This window comes from Somniosus microcephalus, chromosome 8 (assembly GCF_052327205.1).
Source record: "Somniosus microcephalus isolate GS21.2 chromosome 8, FLI_Smic_1.0, whole genome shotgun sequence".
NCBI lineage: Eukaryota > Metazoa > Chordata > Chondrichthyes > Squaliformes > Somniosidae > Somniosus > Somniosus microcephalus.
In genome coordinates, this window is record NC_140994.1 from 89,342,998 (window position 1) to 89,366,760 (window position 23,763).

Here is a 23,763-nt window from a genome sequence, read left to right on the forward strand (position 1 = left end):
GGTAGGCATTTAAAATCAATAGAGAGACTTACCCACCAGCGCAAGCATTCCCATCAGGTGATGTGGAGTGAGAAGCAGATTGGAAGAAGAAGATGCCAATCAGCGTGAGTTTTTTACTTTCCTTTGCGGGACCAGGAGGAACAGGAGATATTATGGGGGCAATTTTAACAAAACCCACCTGTCGGAAAACTGGAAGGATTGGGTGCAATGCTGGCTTTACTCCCTGCCTGATTTTACTCTCCAGTGAAGTCAATTATGGACGGGGTGTAAAACTGGTGTCACACCCGATCCCATGAGTGTGTTTGGTTAAAATTACTCCCAGCACTTGTACAGTGCTTGTTTAACATGTTTTGTTCCTGCATGTACCCCATTGTGTGTGGTAAACTTCTCACCATTGGTGGTATTGTTGCTCCATTACTAAGTTCTCTTGTAGTTAGAGCAATAACAGTGCTCGATGGCTCCCTTGGTATATGGTGAGCGACTGGTGATACAGAAGGACTGCTAGCTAAACCTGTATCTCAGAGTGCCAAGGGTGTCCTTTGCTTTATTCAGTATGGGCTCAATTCTTACTGAAGCACTGGCACAGGGGCTGCATGGCGGTGCAGAACTGCCACTGACATGGGTGCCATCGAGCAGCTCCTGTGTTACTCAATGCATGCCACTGCAGCTCCTCCTACTGATCTCACTGAGCATAAAACAGAGGGCATCTGTAGGGTTTCCAAACCCTCCCCTATAGCTGTCTATACGCAGGCTCTAAGAGTGCTGAAGCCAGCCACAGTGACATTTTGGATCACAAACCATTCACAGCAGCAATCGGACCATTAGTGAGAGATGCTCCTCTTGTGCTTATGGCCTCTGCGATGGAAGTCTCCACTTCTACATTACAACAGTGACTACAGTTCAAAAGTACTTCATTGGCTGCAAAGCGCTTTGGGATGTCCTGAGGTCATGAAAGGCGTTGTATAAATGCAAGTCTTTCTTTCTTTATAAATGCCATGCTCCTATGATGACTATGGCCTGTGTGATGGAGGTCTATACTTAGATACCATGCTCTGATGGCCTGTGTGATGGAGGTCTACACTTAGATACCATGCTCCTATGGCCTGTGTGATGGAGGTCTATACTTAGATACCATGCTCCTATGGCCTGTGTGATGGAGGTCTATACTTAGATACCATGCTCTGATGGCCTGTGTGATGGAGGTCTACACTTAGATACCATGCTCCTATGGCCTGTGTGATGGAGGTCTATACTTAGATACCATGCTCTGATGGCCTGTGTGATGGAGGTCTATACTTGGATACCATGCTCTGATGGCCTGTGTGATGGAGGTCTATACTTGGATACCATGCTCTGATGGCCTGTGTGATGGAGGTCTATACTTGGATACCATGCTCTGATGGCCTGTGTGATGGAGGTCTACACTTAGATACCATGCTCTGATGGCCTGTGTGATGGAGGTCTACACTTAGATACCATGCTCTGATGGCCTGTGTGATGGAGGTCTACACTTAGATACCATGCTCTGATGGCCTGTGTGATGGAGGTCTACACTTAGATACCATGCTCTGATGGCCTGTGTGATGGAGGTCTACACTTAGATACCATGCTCTGATGGCCTGTGCGATGAAGGTCTACACTTAGATACTATGCTCCAATGGCCTTTAGGATGGAGGTCTACACTTAGATACCATGCTCCTATGGCCTGTGTGATGGAGGTCTACACTTAGATACCATGCTCTGATGGCCTGTGTGATGGAGGTCTACACTTAGATACCATGCTCTGATGGCCTGTGTGATGGAGGTCTACACATAGATACCATGCTCCTATGGCCTGTGTGATGGAGGTCTACACTTAGATACCATGCTCCTATGGCCTGTGTGATGGAGATCTACACTTAGATACCATGCTCTGATGGCCTGTGTGATGGAGGTCTACACTTAGATACCATGCTCCTATGGCCTGTGTGATGGAGGTCTACATTTAAATACCACCCTCCTATGATGCCTGTGGCCTGTGTGATGGAGGTCTACACTTAGATACCATGCTCCTATGGCCTTTGCGATGGAGGTCTACACTTAGATACCATGCTCCTATGGCCTGTGTGATGGAGGTCTACACTTAGATACTATGCTCTGATGGCCTGTGTGATGGAGGTCTACACTTAGATACCATGCGCCTATGGCCTGTGTGATGGAGGTCTACACTTAGATACCATGCTTCTATGGCCTGTGTGATGGAGGTCTACACTTAGATACTATGCTCTGATGGCCTGTGCGATGAAGGTCTACACTTGGATACCATGCTCTGATGGCCTGTGCGATGGAGGTCTACACTTAGATACCATGCTCTGATGGCCTGTGCGTTGGAGGTCTACACTTAGATACAATGCTCTGATGGCCTGTGCAATGGAGGTCTACACTTGGATACCATGCTCTGATGGCCTGTGCGATGGAGGTCTACACTTAGATACCATGCTCCTATGGCTGTCTGATGGAGGTCTACATTTAAATACCACACTCCTATGGCCTGTGCATTGGAGGTCTACACTTGGATACAATGCTCTGATGGCCTGTGCGATGGAGGTCTACACTTAGATACCATGCTCCTATGATGCCTATGGCCTGTACGATGGAGGTCTACACTGTAGTTGATGCTGGTGTTCCCATGAGCTTAATGGCTGACTGCAGTGAAAAGAAACATTGATCCAAACTAAACAAAGCTTCCAATGTCATAAAATGGAGGCAAATAACGGTTCCATATTAACCTGTCCCCAAACGCCCTCTGTTGTAATGTCACTCCATTATTTAAGAATGGTAGGAGAGATAAACTAGGAAATTATAGGCCTATTAGTCTAATAATGGTTGTGGGGAAATTACTGGAATCTGTAATTAGGAACAGAGTGACTGAGCATTTGGAAACGAGCTGATCAGTGAGAGCCGGCTTGGATTTGTAAAGTGTAAGTCATGTCTAACGAACCTAGTTGAATTTTTTGAGGAGGTGACTAATATGGTAGGTAGGAGGGTGTCTATGGATGTTATCTATATGGACTTCCAGAAGACGTTCAACAAGCTTCCTAATAGAGACTGTTAACAAAAATGAGAGTATATGGAATTGAAGGCAGCCTATTGGCTTGGATCGGGAATCGATTAGGAGTTACGAGATTTAGAGTAGGGATAATGAGTTTGTACTGCAATTGGCAGGATGTGACTAGTGGTGTCCCCCAGGGATCTGTACTGGGGCCACAGCTTTTCACTGTATTTAAAATGACTTGGATGAAGGAATAGAGAGCCGCATATCTAGGTTTGCTGACAACACTAAGTTAGATGGCACAGTAAGCAGTATAGATGGGAGCAGAAAGTTGCAAAGGGACATTGATAAGATTAAATGAGTGGGCAAAACTGTGACAGATGGAGTTTAATGTGGGAAAGTTTGAGGTCATCCACTTTGGACACAAGAAAGATAAATCAAAATATTCTCTAAATGGTGAGAAGCTAGGAACTGTGGAGCATAGAGATTTAGGGTCCAGGTACAGAAATCAATAAAAGCTAGTGGACAGGTACAAAAAATAATTTAAGAAGCCTAGTGGAATGTTAGCCTTTATGTTGAGGGCTGGAATACAATGGGGTGGAAGTGATGTTTCAGCTATACAAAGCTCTGGTTAGACCCCATCTGGAGCACTGGATTCGGTTCTGGGCAACGCACCTCAGGAAGGATACACTGGCCTTGGAGAGGGAGCAGCACAGATTCAGCAGAATGATACTGGGGCTAAAAGGGTTAAATTATGAGGACAGGTTGCACAGACCAGGCTTGTATTCCCTTGAATATAGATGATTAAGGAGTGATCTAATTTAAGATGATTACAGGATTTGATCGGGTATATAGGGAGAAATTATTTCCTCTGGTGGGAGAGTCCAGAACAAAGGGGCAGAATTTTAAAATTAGAGCCAGGCCGTTCAGCTAGAGTGATGTCAGGAAGCACTTCATCACACAAAGGGGAGTGGAAATCTGGAACTCTCTCCCCCAAAAAGCTTTAGAGGCTGGGGATCAATTAAAAATGTCAAAACTGAGATTTATAGATTTTTGTTAGGCGAGGGTATTAATGGTTATGGAAGCAAAGCGGCTAGATGGAGTTAAGAAACAGATCAGCCATGATCTAATTGAATGGCGGAACAGGCTCGAGGGGCTGAATGGCCTACTCCTGTTCCTAATGTATGATTGTACCTTTTGTCAGTTAATCTCTCCTGCCTTCCACCCCATCACAGACCTTCCCTTTTGTTCTTTCCTCCCCGCCACCCTTTCCCTACCTCTGAACTTGCTTAAAACCTTGCTATATCTGTAACTTTTCCAGTTCTGACGAAAGATCATTGACCTGAAAGGTTAAATTTGTTTCTCTCTCCACAGATGATGCCTGACCTGCTGAGTAATTCCAGTAATTTCTGTTTTTATTTCAGATTTCCAGCATCCGCAGTATTTTGCTTATGTAACCCTCACGCAGAGCTCCATCCCTCATGCAGAGCTCCATCCCTTGCCAGAGCTCCATCCCTCGCCCAGAGCTCCATCCCTCACGCAGAGCTCCATCCCTCGCCCAAAGCTCCATCCCTCACCCAGAGCTCCATCTCACCCAGAGCTCTATCCCTCGCCCACAGCTCCATCCCTCGCCCAGAGCTCCATCTCTCACGCAGAGCTCCATCCCTCGCCCAGAGCTCCATCTCACCCAGAGCTCCATCCCTCGCCCAGAGCTCCATCTCTCACCCAGAGCTCCATCCCTCGCCCAGAGCTCCATCTCACCCAGAGCTCCATCCCTCGCCCAGAGCTCCATCTCTCACGCAGAGCTCCATTCCTCGCCCAGAGCTCCATCCCTCGCCCAGAGCTCCATCCCTCGCCCAGAGCTCCATCTCACCCAGAGCTCCATCTCTCACGCAGAGCTCCATTCCTCGCCCAGAGCTCCATCCCTCGCCCAGAGCTCCATCCCTTGCCCAGAGCTCCATCCCTCGCCCAGAGCTCCATCCCTCGCCCAGAGCTCTATCTCTCACCCAGAGCTCCATCTCTCACCCAGAGCTCCATCCCTCACCCTGTGTTTTCTAATCCACATCACTCTAATCTTGTGCTGGTGCTGGGTCAGTAAAACAGAATTCTCTCAAATTTCATTGATCTATTTCCCTCCAGAGCTCCACCCCCCACAGCTGGGTGAACAAGCTGTTTGACTTTTATGCCATCTGAAGGCCTCAGCGCCTACCTGAGAAGTATTAAAGGATCATTATTACAGGTGTGTCTAGATTGGCTGCCATTTTATGTTACCCCCTAACTAAATTGCACATTTTAAACCCTACAATGCCAATAGTAAGTCATACAGTACCGCATTACTCTGAGTGAGGGATACAGAAGCAAAATACTGCGGATGTATGACAAATGGGACTCAAAGTTGTTTGTTTATTTGGATTATTCTTTTTTCCTGCTCCCTCGATGTGATGCGCAACGCCTGTCCATAAAGAGACACAAGTGCCTTTTTCATGGATCTTCACTAATGACACACTTTATTCAAGGAAACGAAGGGCAGCGATTGACCCTCCAGCCTTCCTTGTCGAAACCTATTAGCCTTTTAGAAACTCACCAGGTTTCACCAATATACTGACACGACCAGGCATAAAGTAGCACAGCACTGCTGGTGTGTAGCATTTTTGAAAGGTTGAATCAACCAATCTTCTATAAATTATAAGATAGTACATTAATCATACCACCCAGCACCATCCAAGTGATATATTTATAGAGTGTCTCAATATCTCCCAGCAGGGAATCAGAACCAATCCATTTACTCTACTATTTATCGTGTATGATGTCAGCTGTGGCTCAGTGGGTAGGACTCTTGCCTCTGAATCCGAAGGCTGCTGCTTCAAGTTCCACTCCCAGCACTAATCTAGGGTGTCGTCTTTCGGACGAGACGTTAAACCGAGGCCCCGTCTGCCTTCTCAGGTGGATGTAAAAGATCCCACGGCCGCTATTTTAAAGAAGAGCGGAGGAGTTCTCCCTGGCGTCCTGGCCAATATTTATCCCTCAACCCACATCATTAAAAAACAGATTATCTGGTCATTATCATATTGCTGTTTGTGGGACCTTGCTGTACACAAATTGGCTGCCGCGTTTCCTACATTACAACAGTGACTCCACTTCAAAAGTACTTCATTGGCTGCAAAGCACTTTGGGATGTCCTGAGGGTATTAAAGGCACGATATAAATGTAAGTTCTTTATTTCTTTATAATTAAATAGCTGCTGCATAGGAATTACTGTCATGGTTTTGGAACGTGAGCTTTAGCTACAATCTAGTTGGCCGAGGGTGAAAATGTTATGATCATCATGGAGCCAAATTAATTGAGGAGCTCTGGGTTCACATCCAGCTTTGGCCCATCTTAAATTTTGACCCCTGAAACTTTGGGGGCCTTCTGCTGATTTGCTACCGTTGATGTCTTTCCTCCGAGGCTTCTGCCAATCTTCCACCGTAGTTACGCTGGGAAATCGGGACAACTCAGTGGAGATTCTAACTGATAAAACTCAATAAGGTAATTCAGAGGATCATCCATAGTAAATACAAGCAGGTTGCGTGCTGGGACAGAAGAGAGTGAGCAGGTTAAAATCCAGGGTCTGGTGAGAGCTTTAATAAGCCTTTGCTCTTGTTCAAGCATTGAATGGAGTTATAAATTTTTAAGTGCCAAAAAGATATTAGGGAGGAACTGACAATAAAATGCCTCAAGTTATTGCAGCTGTAAATTTATAAATCATATTGATTGCCCTCAGCACCAGAAACACATTCACACATATTAGCCAATGAATTTTAGTTTGCTTCTTATATATAAAAGAAGAACTCTGAGGAGCTGGGTAGCCCAGTAAGACATTCTGGGGCCTGGCTTCAAATCCAGCGCAGACTGATGGGATGAAAGGCTCGTCTGGCTGCTGACTGTAAGGGTCTGAGGTGAAACGAATTTGTGGCAGTCTCGATCCAGTTCCTGGTGGGCACGGAGAGTCACAGAATGCCCCTAATGTGACACTACTTGGCAGTCTTACTCTGAGAGGCCACGGATGGCTGGTGTGGGAAATGGATAAAGTATCAGACTGGTGCATGAAATGCCAGAGGGAGCACTGTTCTGAGGCTGGGGCTGAGAGCTATTTTCGGGGAAAATTAGTAAGAGCTTCACTCTGTGTCTGCTGTGCTGTACCTGACCGGGAGTGCATGGGGTCTCAGACCCAAAGAGTTCCATTCTCCTGCGCTGCAGTTCCTCCCCTAGATCAGCACAAATAATTAAAAGAAAAAAATCTATAAATGCGCCTCCTGTAATTCCATGGCATCTGGTACCCTTAAGGGTGCGCTGAGTAACAAAGAGTGATATTTAACCTTAGTCCTAACAATGTGAGACTACACCCCAGAATTCACTGTTGCCAATGTCACCGGTTTACCTGGTATATTCTAACTGCTATTATAGCAGATAGTTAGAATATCTGTTTATAACTAGATAAACAGATCTACCAGTTTATCATAAATGGATTAAAGCTTCTGTTACATAGTGGGCAGAGGGAGGTCATATTCACCCAGTAAGCATTCACCCTATCATATTGCCCAACAGACTGTTGTCTCTCTGATAATTGGTTCGCTCCATTTGAATTCAGCATCTGTAGTTTGTCACTACTTTCGACAAGAGGAAAGCTCAGTGCGGGCGAATTTAACCCAACCCGCGTGGCGGGCACTGGGTAGGTGGGCAGTTAAAATCACCCAGATTACTTACCCGGTCTCGTGCTGCTGGAATCATGCCCACCACGATTTCTATGCAGGCTTCTGAATGGGCACCTAAGCCATCCGCCCGTGCCGGCGGGGTCCTTCTTTAAATAGGCAGACCAGGGTCCGATGATGTAATTCGCACCCCTGACATCAGGCCTGAGCGGGGAAGCTGTCAGGGTGAAGCAAGTGAGAAGAGGCCATGAAAGGTATGGCTTTTAGTCTCCTTTACGGGGCTGAGAGGAGCGGGAATGCTCCTCCGCACCCCACATGAAGATTTAGGCCTCCCCTGTCGCAGACTAACCGCCCCCCCATTCCCTCCCATGAGACCCGACCGGATCCCCCGCCCCTCACACATTCCGGCGGGGGGTGGGGAGGGCTGGGGTCGTCCAATGATCAGGAGGCCAGCGGCAGCTTCCCGCCCACTTCCCCGCTGTTCCATGTGGGAGGAGACTTCTTCGTCTTCTCTTCTTAGGCAGTCCCTCGGAACCGAGGATGACTTGCTTCCACATTAAAAGTGAATTCTCAGATGACTGATGAGTCCAATGCAGGACCTACAGTCTCTGTCACAGGTGGGGCAGAAGGTGGTTGAAGGGGCGGGTGGGTGGGGTGCTTGGGTTGACGTGCGCTCCTTCCGCTGTTTGCGCTTGGCTTCCGCTTGCTCCCGGCGAAGAGACTCGAGGTGCTTGGTACCTTCCCGGATGCTTCTCCTCCACTTTGTGCGGTCTTGGGCCAGGGATTCCCAGGTGTCAGTGGGGATGTTACACTTTTTCAAGGAGGCTTTGAGGGTGTCCTTGAAGCGTTTCCTCTGCCCACCTGGGGCTCTCTTGCCGTGTCGGAGCTCCGAGTAGAGCGCTTGTTTTGGGAGTCTCGTATTGGGCATGTGGATGATGTGGCCCGTCCATTGGAGCTGATCGACCGTGGTCAAAGCTTCGATGCTAGGGATGTTGGCCTGAGCGAGAACACTGATGGAAATGTTAATGAGGCCCAGGAGTTAAGGTAGCCCGGGGCCTGATTTCTACAACCGCGGGTGAATTTCCAACACATGTTACCACTGACCCCTCTGGAGATCCTGCCTTACTATAGAATCTTACGGCACAGAAGGAGGCCATTCGGCCCATCGTGTCTGTGCTGGCTATCACAATTAGTCCCACTCTCCTACTCTTTCCCTATAGCTATGCCATTTTTCCCCTTCAGGTATTTAATGAATTCCTTTTTGAAAGATATTATTGAATCTGCTTCCATCACCCTTTCAGGCAGTTCATTCCAGATCACAACAACTCACTGCGTAAAATAAATTCTCCTCATCTTCTCCCATTTTGAATGAGTATATAACGAAAGTTTCTAAAAATACTGCAGGGACAGGATATTACTGATGATAAGGAGTAAGTACTCAGTAGATTACCGTCTAGGCCCTTTCTAAAAGACAAAGGCCTAGAAATTGGGTTGGGGCGCCAAAGTGGCGCAAAAGCCGGCGGAGCGCAGGATTTAGCGCAGCGATTGGAGTGATACCGATCGCCAGAAATTCAGTTTCAGTGCCCCTCGAGGGAGATGGGGCGAGGCTCCAGGCGCTCCACGTCCCTCTTAGGGTGCTGAAACTGATTATCGCAGCGCAATGTGCCGCAGCGCCACATGCTGCGGCACGGCACGCTGCGGTACTGCAGGCCTTCCTCCCACTGTTAAGGGGGAGGTGCCTGCAACAGCGCGATCCCCGATCGCGAGTGCCGGCAAATGAGCCCGGCACCAAGGAGAAGTGCCGGGCTCTCGGGAAACAGCCGGCAATGCCGCGGGGGGGGGGAGTGGTTAGGAGGCCGGGGACGGAGGTGCTGGTAGGCGGCCACCGAAAAAGCGTCCGCCCCGCACATCCACCTTAACTTGCGCCGCTGCCGGTACAGTAAGGCCCCGTGAACCGGGCGCGGGTAGCGAGCGGCGCAACTGCGCCGTTCGCTACCAAATATCACGAACGGGCCATGAATGGGGCGCTGCGCACACCGATGACGTCATCGGTGGCAGCGCAGTGCAAATGCCTAACGCCACCATTAGCGCCCCTACTGAATATCGCCGGAGACACAGCCAGTGGCGCTACAGCCACTGACTGCCTCTTTAGGCGCTAACAGGTGGCGCTACTCACCCAATTTCTCCCTCAAATTGTTATCTTTTTAAGCAACAGTGGAACTGCCTGGGAGGAGTCACTGAGCTGCAAGGGCGTCAGTTTCAATGCTACATGTTAATTCCACGACCTCATGCTGTGACGTCCATCACTCCTTGAAGCCTGTTACCCCAGTGGCTCCCGCACAGTTTAAACATTAAAGGGCCGACATCCTGTGCAAAAATATTTGCCTTTATGTGAGTAATGGAGTGCAGACAGTTACAAAGTCACCAATGCCACCGCGGCGCATAAATCACAGCTTTTAAGTAACGTCTGGCTGGCTAAGAGCTCCAACATCATAGAATGATACAGCACAGAAGGAGGCCATTCGGCCCATCGTGCCTGTGCCGGCTTTTTGAAAGAGCTATCCAGTTAATCCCACTTCCCTACCCTTTCCCCATAGCCCAGAAAATGTTCCCCCTTCAATTATTTGTCTCATTCCCTTTTGAAAGTCATTATTGAATCTGCTTCCTTCACCCTTTCAGGCGGTGCATTCCAGATCACAACAACTCGCTGCGTAAAAACAACTTTTTTTTGCCAATTATATTAAATCTGTGTCCTCTGGTTACTGACCCTCCTGCCAGTGGAAACAGTTTCTCCTTATTTACTTTATCAAATCCCCTCAGAATTTTGAACACCTCTATTAAATCTCTCCTTAACCTTCTCTGCTCGGAGAACAATCCCAACAGGCTGGATTCTCACCAGGGTTGAGGTACCTGCCCGGCCATGGGTGGGCACCGTGCATTTTCCGTCCTTTGAAACCTGCCAGCCTGCTCCCAATGTTCCTCCCCAGGTTCAGGGCAGGCCGAGGGCCTTGGCACAGGGAGGCACTCTGAAAATCCACCCTCGTGCGTTGCCGCGAGGCGAGAGAAACAGCTGAGGACCACAGTGAAAATAAACCTTGGCCATTTAACGAGGGGTGTTCACCATAAGCTTTTTTTGTGAAATGCTTGAAAGCAGGATTGAGTCACGTTTCATTTCAATCCATGGCAATAGTTTGCAAAATTATAAATCTTTTAAGTGCCAAGGAGAAGGAACTGACACAAAAAAATGCCTTAAGTTATTGCAACTGTGAATTTATAAATCATATTGATTGTCCTCAGCAGCGTGAACACATTGCAATAAAGCAGCACTGACAGCAGTGCCCTGGGCGACGGAAGGAGTAGAACTGTAGCCTCAGAATGAATTTAGTATATTGGAGCTACAAAATGAGATGTCTTCAGGTTTATGTACCTTTGGTTTTCATGATACTGTGCCAGCAGATTGATAATTAAATCAAATCGAACATAAAATCAAAAATAATCAAAATGACTCTATTAGCTCAGGGCAGTTCATGTCTGATTCGTCTGTTTGTTTCCCTCTTCTGTTCTCTCGCCCGATCAAAAGAAACCCCACCCAATCGTTGGGAAAGTGCCATGATCCAAGGTCCAGATCTCTCTGTGGGAATGACGTTTGTTCTAGTGTCTTTCTCCCCCCCAGTCCTGAGGGCTTTGGTTCTAGCTAGGGACCGGTTCCTGGCGCAGCAGTCGCCCTCTGGCATCTCTCGTCCTTATCTATTCTATCAGTGTCAATCATTCATACAGGAATTGAGAGCGCATTGGCAGGCTACTCAACCTCAGGGTGCATCCTGTGCTCACCCAATGACTCTGTGTTTGGCGGGGCGGGGGGGGGGGGGGGTGGGGGGTGCTGTGGAGTGTCATTGGATAGAGTTCAGTAGTGGGACACCTGGTTTATTTTCTCCTCCCCTCACCCCAGAGGCACTGAGGACAATTGTAGGTGAGAGGACAGGCGTTCTGAGCCACTGCAGAAGCTATCGGCATGATTTTAACAGACCAGGTATCAAAATGTGTGTCCCTGGGGGTGAGCCTCATCCTTCAGGAGCACAGAAGCCAGTTAATCAGGGGCGCATCAAGTTCAATTTCCCAATAGACCCTCCCAGCAGGAAAGACTCCACTCTCAGAGTGTATATTTGTAAAGTCGGCCTTTGAAAGGCATCGGAGGTTCCGTCCTTTGGATGAGACGTTAAACCAGGCTCCGCCTGCCTTCTCAGGTGGATGTAAAAGATCCCATGGCATTATTTTGATGATAATTATTATTATGATAAAAGTTATAAAATAAAGCAATAAGCATATTTGCCTTCCCTTTTGTGAGTCTAAGGTGTGTGCAATAAAGCGGCCTGTCCTTCAGCCTAAAGGTTGGGTTCATGATGTTGCCCAGAGCAATCACTCTGGCAGCTGAATGTCGAGCTTGATTGAAGGAGCAGGCCACAACTCCCAGAATACAACAGTCTCACGCAGTGTCAATCTATGCACAGCGACTCCAAAAGATACATCATGGCTGCTCACCCTCTGAGCTTACTGAAGAGCACACAACCAAGGGCTAGGAGTTGCAAAACACATCAAGATTTCTTCTTAAGATTCTTGATGGCGGGTTGGCCATGTGCAGAGCATGCCAAGACTTGCTGTTTGCATATTCCTACCTCCTCACCCTGTCCAGCAATGAAAAAGGCCCGAGGCAGAACTTCATCAACAGCTGGGAAGCCAGGATTAAAACTAAGGGGGCAATGGAAAGTGCTTTCTCCTTTCTAAAAAAACCCCCATCAAAATAAAGTAAATCGGGAACTTTTAAACTTTATCTGAGGTAAGTGACAGGAAAAGTAAGTAAGAAGGATCACAAAGGTAAGTATAGATGACGGAGGCCATTCAGCCCATCTAATTTACTTTCCCTTAGAAATCTACAGCTCCCCCTTCCCAATCAAAGTACTTAACTGCTTTGTGACTGATTACAGAGCTTCTGCTATCACTTTCCTACCAGGAAGACCATTCCAGATATTAATCACTTTTTGCATGAAGCTATCAAACCTGAATGTGCCTTTTACCAGTGTGTACATGCATCCCCTTCTCCTGCAGCCTTTCAAATAGTGTTCCAGACTAACGCTTTCTACTCCACTGAGTACCTCATATAATCAATGGTAAACTATCCTTCTTGACCTGTCTGTAGCCTTTGACACGGTTGACCACTCCATCCTCCTCCAACGCCTCTCCACCATCGTCCAGCTGGGTGGGACTGCACTTGCCTGGTTCCATTCTTGTCTATCTAATCGTAGCCAGAGAATTAGATGCAATGGCTTCTCTTCCCGCTCGTTACCTCTGGTGTCCCCCAAGGATCTATCCTTGGCACCCTCCTATTTCTCATCTACATGCTGCCCCTCGGTGACATCATCTGAAAACACATGTCTGGTTCCACATGTATGCTGACGACACCCAGCTCTACCTCACCACCACCTCTCTCAATCCCTCCACTGCATCTGAATTGTCAAGCTGTTAGAGCGACATCCAGTATTAGATGAGCAGAAATTTACTCCAACTAAATATTGGGAAGACTGAAGCCATGAACTCCGTTCTCTAGCTACCAACTCCATCCCACTCCCTGGCCACTGTCTGAGGCTGAACCAAACATTTTGAACCCTGAGCTTAGCTTCTGACCCCATATCCTCTCCATCAACAAGACCACCAAGTTCCACCTCTGTAACATCGTCTGTCTCTACCCCGGCTCAGCTCAACTGCAGTTGAAACACTCATCCATGCTTTTGTTCCCTCTAGACTCAACTATTCCTTGACTCCTAACCAATCCTTGACCCCTCCGTCCTTGCAAACTACCGTCCCATCTCCAACCACCCTTTCCTCTCCAAAGTCCTTGAACGTGTTGTTGCCTCCCAAATCCGTACACATCTTTCCCGTAACTCCATGTTTGAATCCCTCCAATCAGGTTTCCGCCCTTGCCACAGTACCGAAACGGCACTCATCAAAGTTACAAATTACATCCTTTGTGATTGTGACAAAGGTTAACTATCCCTCCTCATCCTTCTAGACTTGTCTGCAACCTTTGATATGGTTGACCACTCCATCCTCCTCCAATGCCTCTCCACCGTCGTCCAGCTGGGTGGGACTTCACTTGCCTGGTTCCATTCTATCTATCTAATGGTAACCAGAGAATCACCTGCAACGGATTCTCTTCCCACTCCCACATGGTTACCTCTGGTGTCCCCCAAGGATCTATCCTTGGCCCTCTCCAATTTCTCATCTACATGTTGCCCCTTGGCGACATCATCCGAAAACACAGCATCAGTTTCCACATGTACACTGACGACACCAAGCTCTACCTCACTACTTCTTCTCTCAACCCCTCCACGATCTCTAAATTGTCAGACTGCTTGTCTGACATCCAGTTCTAGAGGAGCAGAAATTTTCTCCAATTAAGTATTGGGAAGACCGAAGCCATTGTTTTCGGTCCCCACCACAAACTCCGTTCCCTAGCCATTGACTCCATCCCTCTCCCGAACATCTGTCTGAGGCTGAACCACATTGTTCGCAACCTTGGTGTCATATTTGACCCAGAAATGAGCTTCCGACCACATATCCGCGGCATAACTAAGACCGCCTATTTCCACCTCCATAACATTGCCCGACACTGCCCTTGCCTCAGTTCATCCGCTGCTGAAACCCTCATCCATGCCTTTGTTACCTCTAGACTTGATTATTCCAAAGTACTCCTGGCTGGCCTCCCACATTCTACTCTACGTAAACTTGAGGTCATCCAAAATGCGGCTACCCGTGTCCTAACTCACACCAAATCCCTTTCACCCATCACCCCTGTGCTCGCTGACCTACATTGGCTCCCAGTTAAGCAACGCCTCGATTTCAAAATTCTCATCATTGTTTTCAAATCTCTCCATGGCCTCGCCCCTCCCTATCTCTGTAATCTCCTCCAGCCCCACAAACCCCCGAGATATCTGCGCTCCTCTAATTCTGCCCTCTTGAGCATCCCTGATGATAATCACTCAACCATTGGCGGCCGTGCCTTCTGTTGTCTAGGCTTTAAGCTCTGGAATTCCCTGCCTAAACCTCTCCGCCCCTCTGTCTCTCTTTCCTCCTTTGAGTCGCTCCTTAAAACCTACCTCTTTGACCAAGCTTTTGGTCATCTGCCCTAATTTATCCTTATGTGGCTTGGTGTCAAACTTTGTTTGATAACGCTGCTGTGAAGTTTGGGATGTTTTACTACATTAAAGGTGCTATATAAATGCAAGTTGTTGTTGTCATGTGTACAGCACAGTGCCTATCCCAGCCCAGCAACAGCGAAACCTCCAACTCACCACATGAAACTCCACAGGAGATCTGCCAAGCTTTCAAGAATTCAGTTGTTTATTATCAAGTGCGAGCGAATGGATATAAGCCAGCATCAAGCAGTCACACAGTCAATTCCAACACAACCAACTGGAGAAGGACCTTTCTTACCAGAGACAGTGAGGAAGTCGTCAATGCTGGTAACATCATCCACTGCTTCAGTGAGGAGGCGGATGTGGCTTTCCCAGGCCTTCTTGTACATCTCCATGTTGCTTTTGATACTTTGGCTTTTTGGGGAGGAAGCGAGAGCAAGTGCAGCATTGATGACCTGTTTCAATCAGCGAAAAAACATGCCTGAGAAAGGTACACTTCATACTGGGTGCGAGACAGACCCAAGGGTGACAGACCAGTCCTGTTCAATATGTTCAAACATCAGAAAAGGACTAAACTGCAAGTGTTATGCAGTAATAACATTTGTATTTTCATATCCATCTGAGCACATTTCCTGGTGTCAATTACTGAGTTTATTCTGAGGTGAGGTTATCCGTTAGCTTTTTGATAGGAACCATATACCATTATACCTAGAAATCTTGTTGTGTTGCTTCCTCTATTAATCAGGAACTTCTATTGCCGGAACAGGTTGTTTAATAGTAGACAGTATGTAGTTGGACCTGTATGACGCATGGTCAGTAGGCCTCTCATAGTTTGAACTCCTGACTGTTGAAATATTTGGAATGAAAGGTGATACTTGTAGAGTGTCAAGATGTGGGTTTACTCTGTAGCCTCCTCAGATTGAGCTCCTGAGGTTAACTGGGATCCCCTGGAAGTGGCAGAGACTAGCTGCTACCCTAGCAAGAGGGAAAATTAGGGAGGGAACTAGTCAATGCACACTGCTTCCAAGCTCTCCTAGTGACTGGTTCAACAACAGTATGGGCAGAGCTGTGGAAACAGGTTCCCAGCCTAACCCTTAGATGGAGACGAGTACCCAACTGGAGGATAATTAAAATGAGCAGTGGAAGGGGTAAGATAACAATATGAAGCCTGATTATTTAGGAGTGTAGTTAATGACCAGTTCATTTGTTTTGTTGTTGTTGGTTGAGGGATGAGTGTTGGCCAACACCCCTGCTCTTCTTTGAATAGTGCCACATAACTCAGAGGCCCAACCAGTCCCTATCCTCCACCACCCTCCTCCGCCTGGCTGAACTTGTTCTCACATTGAACAACTTCTCCTTTGACTCCACTCACTTCCTCCAAATTAAAGGTGTTGCTATGGGAACCCGCATGGGTCCTAGCTATGCCTGCCTTTTTATGGGCTATGTGGAACATTCTTTGTTCCAGTCCTACTCGGGTCCCTTCCCTCAGCTCTTTCTCCGGTACATTGATGACTGTATCGGTGCCATTTCCTGCTCTCGTCCTGAACTAGACAATTTCATTCACTTTGCTTCCGATTTCCACCCTTCCCTCACCTTCACATGGTCCATCTCTGATTCTTCCCTTCCCTTCCTCGACTTCTCCGTCTCCATATCTGGGGATAGGCTATTGACAAACATTCACTACAAGCCCACTGACTCGCACAGCTACTTTGACTATACTTCCTCCCACCACACCTCCTGTAAGGACTCTATTCCATTCTCCCAGTTTCTCCGTCTCCACCGCATCTGCTCTGATGACGCCACCTTCCATACTAGTGCTTCTGACACGTCTTCCTTTTTCCTCAACCGAGGATTCCCCTCTACAGTGGTTGATATGGCCCTTGACTGTGTCCGTTCTATCTCCCGCACTTCGGCCTTCACCCCTTCTCCTCCCTCCCGGAACCAAGATAGGGTTCCCCTTGTCCTCACCTTTCACCCCACCAGCCTCCACATTCAGTGAATCATCCTCCACCATTTCCGCCACCTCCAGCGTGATCCCACCACCAAACACATCTTCCCCTCACCTCCCCTTTCAGCATTCCGAAGGGACCGCTCCCTCCGTAACACCCTAGTCCACTCCTCTGTCACCACCAACACCCCTTCCCCTTCGCCTGGCACCTTCCCGTGCAAGCGCAGGAGATGCAACACCTGCCCTTTTTCCTCCCCCCTTCCCACTGTCCAGGGCCCAAATACCCCTTTCAGGTGAAACAGCGACTTACTTGTACTTCTTGCAATTTAATATACTGTATTCGCTGCTCACGATGTGGTCTCCTCTACATTGGGGAGACCAAACGCAGATTGGGCGACCGCTTTGCGGAACACCTCCGTTCAGTCCGTAAGGTTGTCCCTGAGCTTCCGGTCGCCTGTCACTTTAATTCTCCGCTCCACTCCCACTCAGACCTCACTGCCCTCGGCCTCTTACACTGTTCCAATGAAGCTCAACGTAAGGTCAAGGAACAGCACCTCATCTTTCGATTAAGCACTTTACAGCCTTCTGGACTCAACATCGAGTTCAACAATTTCAGACCATAACCTCTGCCCCTATCCTTTTTTTCATTTTTTTTTCTCTCTCTCACACGGCAGCTGTTGATCATTCTCACCATTTACACTTCATCTAGAGCCATCTTTTGTTTCTTAACTTGTCCCATTACCATCTCCTTTTGCCTTGCACCATCATCCCTTTTTTCTCTTAATTTCTCCTGCCTTCCACTCTATCACAGTCCTTCCCTTTTGTTCTTTCCTCCCCTCCCACCTTTCCTGGCCCCTACACTTGCTTATAAACCTGTTCCATCTCCAACTTTTTCCAGTTCTGACAAAGGGTCATCGACCTGAAATGTTAACTGTTTCTCTCTCCACAGATGCTGCCTGACCTGCTGAGTATTTCCAGCATTTTCTGTTTTTATGCCACATAACTCATCGCTGTTTGTGGGACTATTAGATTTACCTACATTTCCAGACCTCTATCCCCTTCCCTCTGACCCTGGCTATTATCTCTTTAGCATCCTAGCAAGGGGAGCCGATCTCCAGACACTTCGCAAAAAAAACTGGGGACTCTTCATGAAGTCCCGGCTACTTGCTAGGTTTGGAACTGATGAGAGTGGCCAACACACACCCCAGTAGAGGCCAGTACACCTCCACTCACCCAATATACCATAGAGATACCAGGTCCCAACTGAGGATCAGGAGTAGGAACTCATGGTTTCGGGACTCCCCTCCCTCAGCCCCATCCCCATTTGCCTTGTAAGGGGCAGACTGAGGTTGCACCCCATACAAGGCAGGAAGGAAAATCTTGGAAAGAATCGAGAACCGACACAACCGGGTCCCTGCCATTTTCCTGGGCAATCCGCCGGAGTTACAGTGGGAGACTGGTGGGAACTCCCAGGAATTTCAGTGTCCCCTTCTTTATTAGCAGCACATTTTTCATTCACATTAAATTGGGTGGGTAATTGTGCTAACACTGTGGGGAAGATTTCATCGATACAGCACAGGTTACAGAATCAGTAGCTTGGTTTGGAGATGGTTAAACATGGTGATATATGCATAAGCTATTAGCTCAACGGCCTTCAGAAAATCTATGAAAACATGAAGGTGGATTTCCAAAGCCCTGCTCGACACACTTCTCATCAGAGTGACATCTAGCCTGTTTCTTTTTCATTGATCCACAGGCCTTCAAAGCATTGAATGTGGCTGCTGCAGCAACCCACAGGATCGTCTCAAGGGGCACTGGTATGGGCGAGATTGCGCACTAGTGTTTAGGCTCACTCCATCCCAGCTTCTTACGAGCAGAAACCACTCCAGGACTCCAAGGGCCAACTAGGCCTCCAACAAATTCCTATTCCCCAGCCTCAGAAGGCCAGCTCCTAGATCAGTCGCTGTCTCGTGGCGCTGAGCTTCACGATGATTGTCATTCTTCCCCATCACCTCCTGAAGGTGTTGGGCAGGGTGCATGTGGTGCTGCGTTAAAAAGTGCACACTTCCAGATCCTTTTGATGCTTCAGAATCATCTTTCTGAAAGAAAGGGAGAGAGGTCCTGTTCTACCCACTTGCACCTGTGCCCTTTTTCACCTTCAGATTCTAGGGGGCAGTCCTGAATTTGCTTCCTCCAGCAGACATGGCACACGCTTGGAGTAAGGGAAGGGTTTCACTATGGGGAAGACGATATAGCTGTGTTGATGGGGACTGTGTTCATGGCATTTCTCAAACCCCCTTCTGCTAATGCGAGTGTTAGGCTGGCATTTGTCTAATGCACAAATACTTGCTACGTTTGTCTCAGTGATATGGAGGGATGTAATTTTCAACTTAGCCACCTGGGTACTAACCTGTCCCCTTCAACCCCGTACCCCACCCCACCCCCGGCTTTAGAAGCCGCCCAATTTTTATCCACTCTGCCAATTAAACACCCAGGTGGCAAAGGTGAAAATTAGCCCCCACGTCCTCTCACACAGAAGGAACTTGCATTTATATCGCACATTTTGCAACCTCAGGACGTCCCAAAGCATTTCACAGCCAACGGATTACATTTGAAGTGCAGTCACTGTTGTAATGTAGAAACACGGCAGCCAAATTGCACACAGCAAGCACCCATAAAAAGCAAATGAGATAAAGACCAGATAATCTGTTTTTGTGATGTCGGACGAGGGAGGAATATTGGCCCAGGACACAAGGGAGAATGGGGCCTTTGTTTAACAACTCATCTGAAAGACGGCATCTAAAACAGTGCAGCACTCCCTCAGTACTGCACTGGGAATGTCAGTCTGGATTATGTTCTCAAGTCTCTGGAGTGGGGTTTGATTTAAGGAAAGGGTTAATTAGACTGTCTGGAAGTCTGCTAACATTAGACTGCTGTTGATTCCTCTTTATATTGTAGTAAGAGTGACGTTTAGCTTTTCCTGTTCAGTGAGGATGTGTAAGGGAATTTAGATGCAGTGACTTAACGGATGAATTAAGACTGACCTTAAAGCAATGGTCAGTTTAGTACCTAATTAAAAGACATTACAGTGCATATATTTCACAGAGCTTTAATTAGTTGGTAACAAGTTCTGCAGAAGGAAACATTATCACTTTTAGAAGCAGGAGCTTGGTATGGAATGGTACAGACTTAGAATTAGAAGTTCCACTTGGGAGATAGAACAAGAGTGAAACTATCGATAAGAGAACAAAGTTGGGGACTTGTACCGGTCCACGGAAAAAGAATCATAGAATCATAGAATGGTTACAGCACAGAAGGAGGCCATTCGGCCCGTCGAGCCCATGCCGGCTCTCTGCAGGAGCACTTCAGCTAGTCCCACTCCCCCGCCCTTTCCCCGTAGACCTGCAAATGTTTTTCCTTCAGGTACTTATCCAATTCCCTTTTGAAAGCCATGATTGAGTCTGCTTCCACCACCCTTTCAGGCAGTGCATTCCAGATCCTAACCACTCGCTGTGTAAAAAGTTTTTCCTCAGGTCACCTTTGGCTCTTCTGCCAATCACCTTAAATCTGTGTCCTTTGGTTCTCGACCCTTCTGCCAATGGGAACAGTTTCTCTCGATCGACACTGTCTAAACCCCTCATGATTTTGAACACCTCTATCAAATTTCCTGTCAACCTTCTCTGCTCCAAGGAGAACAACCACTTGTTAACTTGTTAAAACTAAAGTTATTAATAGGGGACGAGCTCATTAAAATTCACCATATATTGGTTGTATGATGTAGAAATATGTGAATTGTCCACAGAAGGGGTAAGGAAAGGATACAAAAAGTGGGTGTTGGAACAGAGATTTAGGATTTGTCAAAGCCTAAGATACTGAGCTCAGAGCTGCAACTAATCCTGGACTAAACCCACAAGGCTTTGCTGTAACTACTGATTTGAAGTGTACGTTTAATTACTGTGTACTTAATAAATCTGTGCCATCTGACACTTAGGCCTAGAAATTGGGTATAGCCCCGGTTGAGGCGTTAGAACTGGCGATGCGCAAAGTTTATAGCCAGACGAGGCTTATCTGCGCCTGGCGCGATATTGGGTTGCTTCGCCCCCAAAGGGGATTGAGGCGCTAAATCAGCCGTTGCACGGTGCTCTTAAGGCGCAAAAGGTCAGGCGCTACTCAATATCGACTGGGACGGGCGCAGCGCAGGTGAACTCAATTACGGGAAAGCACGAGACCTACAGGCGCCGGCCGGCTCTTAAAGGGGTGGGTCAGTCAGACTGAGCTTCAACACCCAACGCTCTGCAGGCCTCAGATTCGGCGCTCGCCCTTGTCTGGCGGTACAAGGTGATCATTATGGAGAAGGTTAGGCAGAGAGCAGAGTGCTTCAACACTGAGGCTCTGGACCACTTGGTGGCTGCAGTTGAACACCGTCGGGAGGTCCTGTACCCGGATAATGGCAAGAGGCCAAATCAGAAGGCTTACCGACGATCTTGGAGGGAGGTTGCTGTGAGGGTGAACTCCAGCAGCATGGCGACCAGGACCCCTGTTCAGTGCAGGAAGAAATTCAACGACCTCACACGGATCGTTAGGGTGAGTGATGGTTTACCAAACTTGTGCTTCCCTCCATCTGCAGCTGACTTCGGGCACCCTGCTGCAATGATGCGCCAATGGCCATCTGTCAGTATGCACCCATGGCCCTTTCTGGGCACACACATCGACAGATGTCTCAAGGCCTCATGTAAGGGCTCTTGCACCATGGGGGGCATGCGAGAAGGTCTCAAGGCCTCATGTAAGGGCTCTTGCACAATGGGGGCATGCGAGGAGGTCTCAAGGCCTCATGTAAGGGCTCTTGCACAATGGGGGCATGCGAGGAGGTCTCAAGGCCTCATGTAAGGACTCTTGCACAATGGGGGGATGCGAGGAGGTCTCAAGGCCTCATGTAAGGGCTCTTGCACAATGGGGGGATGCGAGGAGGTCTCAAGGCCTCATGTAACAGAACCTCCCCTTCTTTCCCCTGCAGTCCAAGATGGCGCAGATTCGGAAGGAGCAGCGTCAAACCGGTGGCGGACCTGCACAAGTGGTCACTCTAACGGATCTGGAGGAGAGAGTGCACCAGATACTTGGGGGACGTCTGTCTGGTCCAGTCACCACTGCATCTGCCGACCCCATTACCGACAGCGAGGGTAAGGCTCTCACCTTTTCCACCTGTTGCCTTCCACTTGGTCCCCCCGCCAGCATGCATCCTCAGTGTGCAGCCATGTCAGAGCCTTGCCGCAATCTGGCATGCCTTTCAGCAAACCTGTCCTTCTGCTAAAGCCACTCTTCCACCTCCCACTTTCAGATGAAGCAGCACCAACTCGGGCTCAACGCGCTGAAGCTGCCAGTGCCAGTGCCACCGGAGGCGAGGACCAGGAGGAATTCGGACCAGCCGCTGCAGAATCCGGGGAGCTGAGACATCTGCAGACTGGGGATAGTAGTCCCCTGGAGGGGAGGGGGGGTGGCTCTGAGGATGAACCAGTTGCCAGACCAAGCGGCATGGAGCAACGCAGGGGGGATAGGCAAGTTCGGCCACTGTCTCCCCGCAGGGCAAGGCAGGTCGTCATGACTGCTGCACAGAGTGCAGATGAGGTCTGTCGCCTGGCAGAGATGAGCAAACAGGCCCGGGTCAGACACACGGAGCTGATGGCTGCAGTGGAGAAGATGCCTGAGTCAATAGATTCATTGGCTATGAGTATGCTGGACTTCGGGGCAACAATGGAGAGGACTCTGCAGGGCTTTGGCGCAACAATGGAGAGGTCTCTCCAGGTGTTCGGGGAAACAATGGACAGGTCTATCCAGGGCTCCGGGGCCACAATGGATAGGACTATCCAGGGCTTCGGCCCAACAATGGAGAGGACTGTCCACGGCTTTGAGTCGGCAATGGAAAGGACTGTTCAGGGCTTCGGACAATCCCTGGAAAGGTCTGTGCAGGGCTTGTCCGAGGCAGTGGAGCGGTCGGCTCCTGCCTTGTCCGAAGCTATGGGAAGAACTGTCCAGGCATTCTCCGAAGCACTGGCACCTGGCACACAGGTCCTCACTGTTGCCACGCAGTCACTTGCTGGGCTCCTCCACAGCCAGATTGACGCAACGCGATGTCTGACTGCAGCCACCCTCTCTGCATCAGATAGGATCACCCCGGGCCCTTCCACTCCCGTACAATGCCAGGAATCCGTGGAGCCTGCGATTGTGGCGGATGAGCCGAGCCTCTCCCCTCAGATAGCCAGTGTGTCGTCCGACCATGGTGCAGGTGTCCTCTCTCGTCAGGAGACCATTGCACATGCCAGCGCTGGGACGCCTGCATTGCAGCTGCCACCACCTGCAGCCCACACTGCTTCCAGCCATGCTCAAAGCAAGCATCCTGCGTCTGCACCCTCCAAGCCCAGAGGTCGGCCAGGCCGTACCTCAGGGGCTTCTGCGCGTCCAGACAGTCAGCAAGCATCCCCGAGCCTTGAGCCCGCCACTGGGGTGCAATTACATAGGAGCAGCAGGGAGGGAAGGGGCCGGGCGCGAAAGAGAAGTCGTTCTCCCTCAAGGGGCCAGTTGTAGAGGGAGGTGCTGAGACGTTTGTTTGTCCAAATTGAAGGACACCCTCAGCTGCTGTTATAGTTGCAGATTTTTGTTGAGTTTTGCGGCTTGGCCGAACAGGTCACATTTATTTTGTAAGTTATGGTTTCTGCTCACTTTACGTTGTTTAGCTGTAATGAAAGACTTTTGTGTCAATAAACAGAAGTTTCAATGTTGCTAGGTGCATGTGACTACTTTCAGTGATGCTGGCATGCAGAGGCCCTCAAACATCCAAAGTGCGCATGAGGTGAGACTCTCATCATTCCGCCACAGGGGTGTCGAGACGAGTCCAGAGGAGCCTCTGAC

At 48.7% G+C, this 23,763-nt stretch overlaps 1 protein-coding gene across 1 annotated transcript in view; it reads right to left on the reverse strand.

Annotated features, from left to right (window-relative positions):
- LOC147113688 (catenin alpha-3-like) overlaps positions 1-23,763 on the reverse strand; it is a 3,852,991-nt gene that overhangs the window by 1,135,495 nt on the left and 2,693,733 nt on the right. Inside the window, exon 11 of the mRNA XM_085994990.1 lies at positions 15,211-15,367. Within this exon, the coding sequence (XP_085851116.1) occupies positions 15,211-15,367 (157 nt within the window). The remainder of the gene's footprint in view (positions 1-15,210; positions 15,368-23,763) is intronic.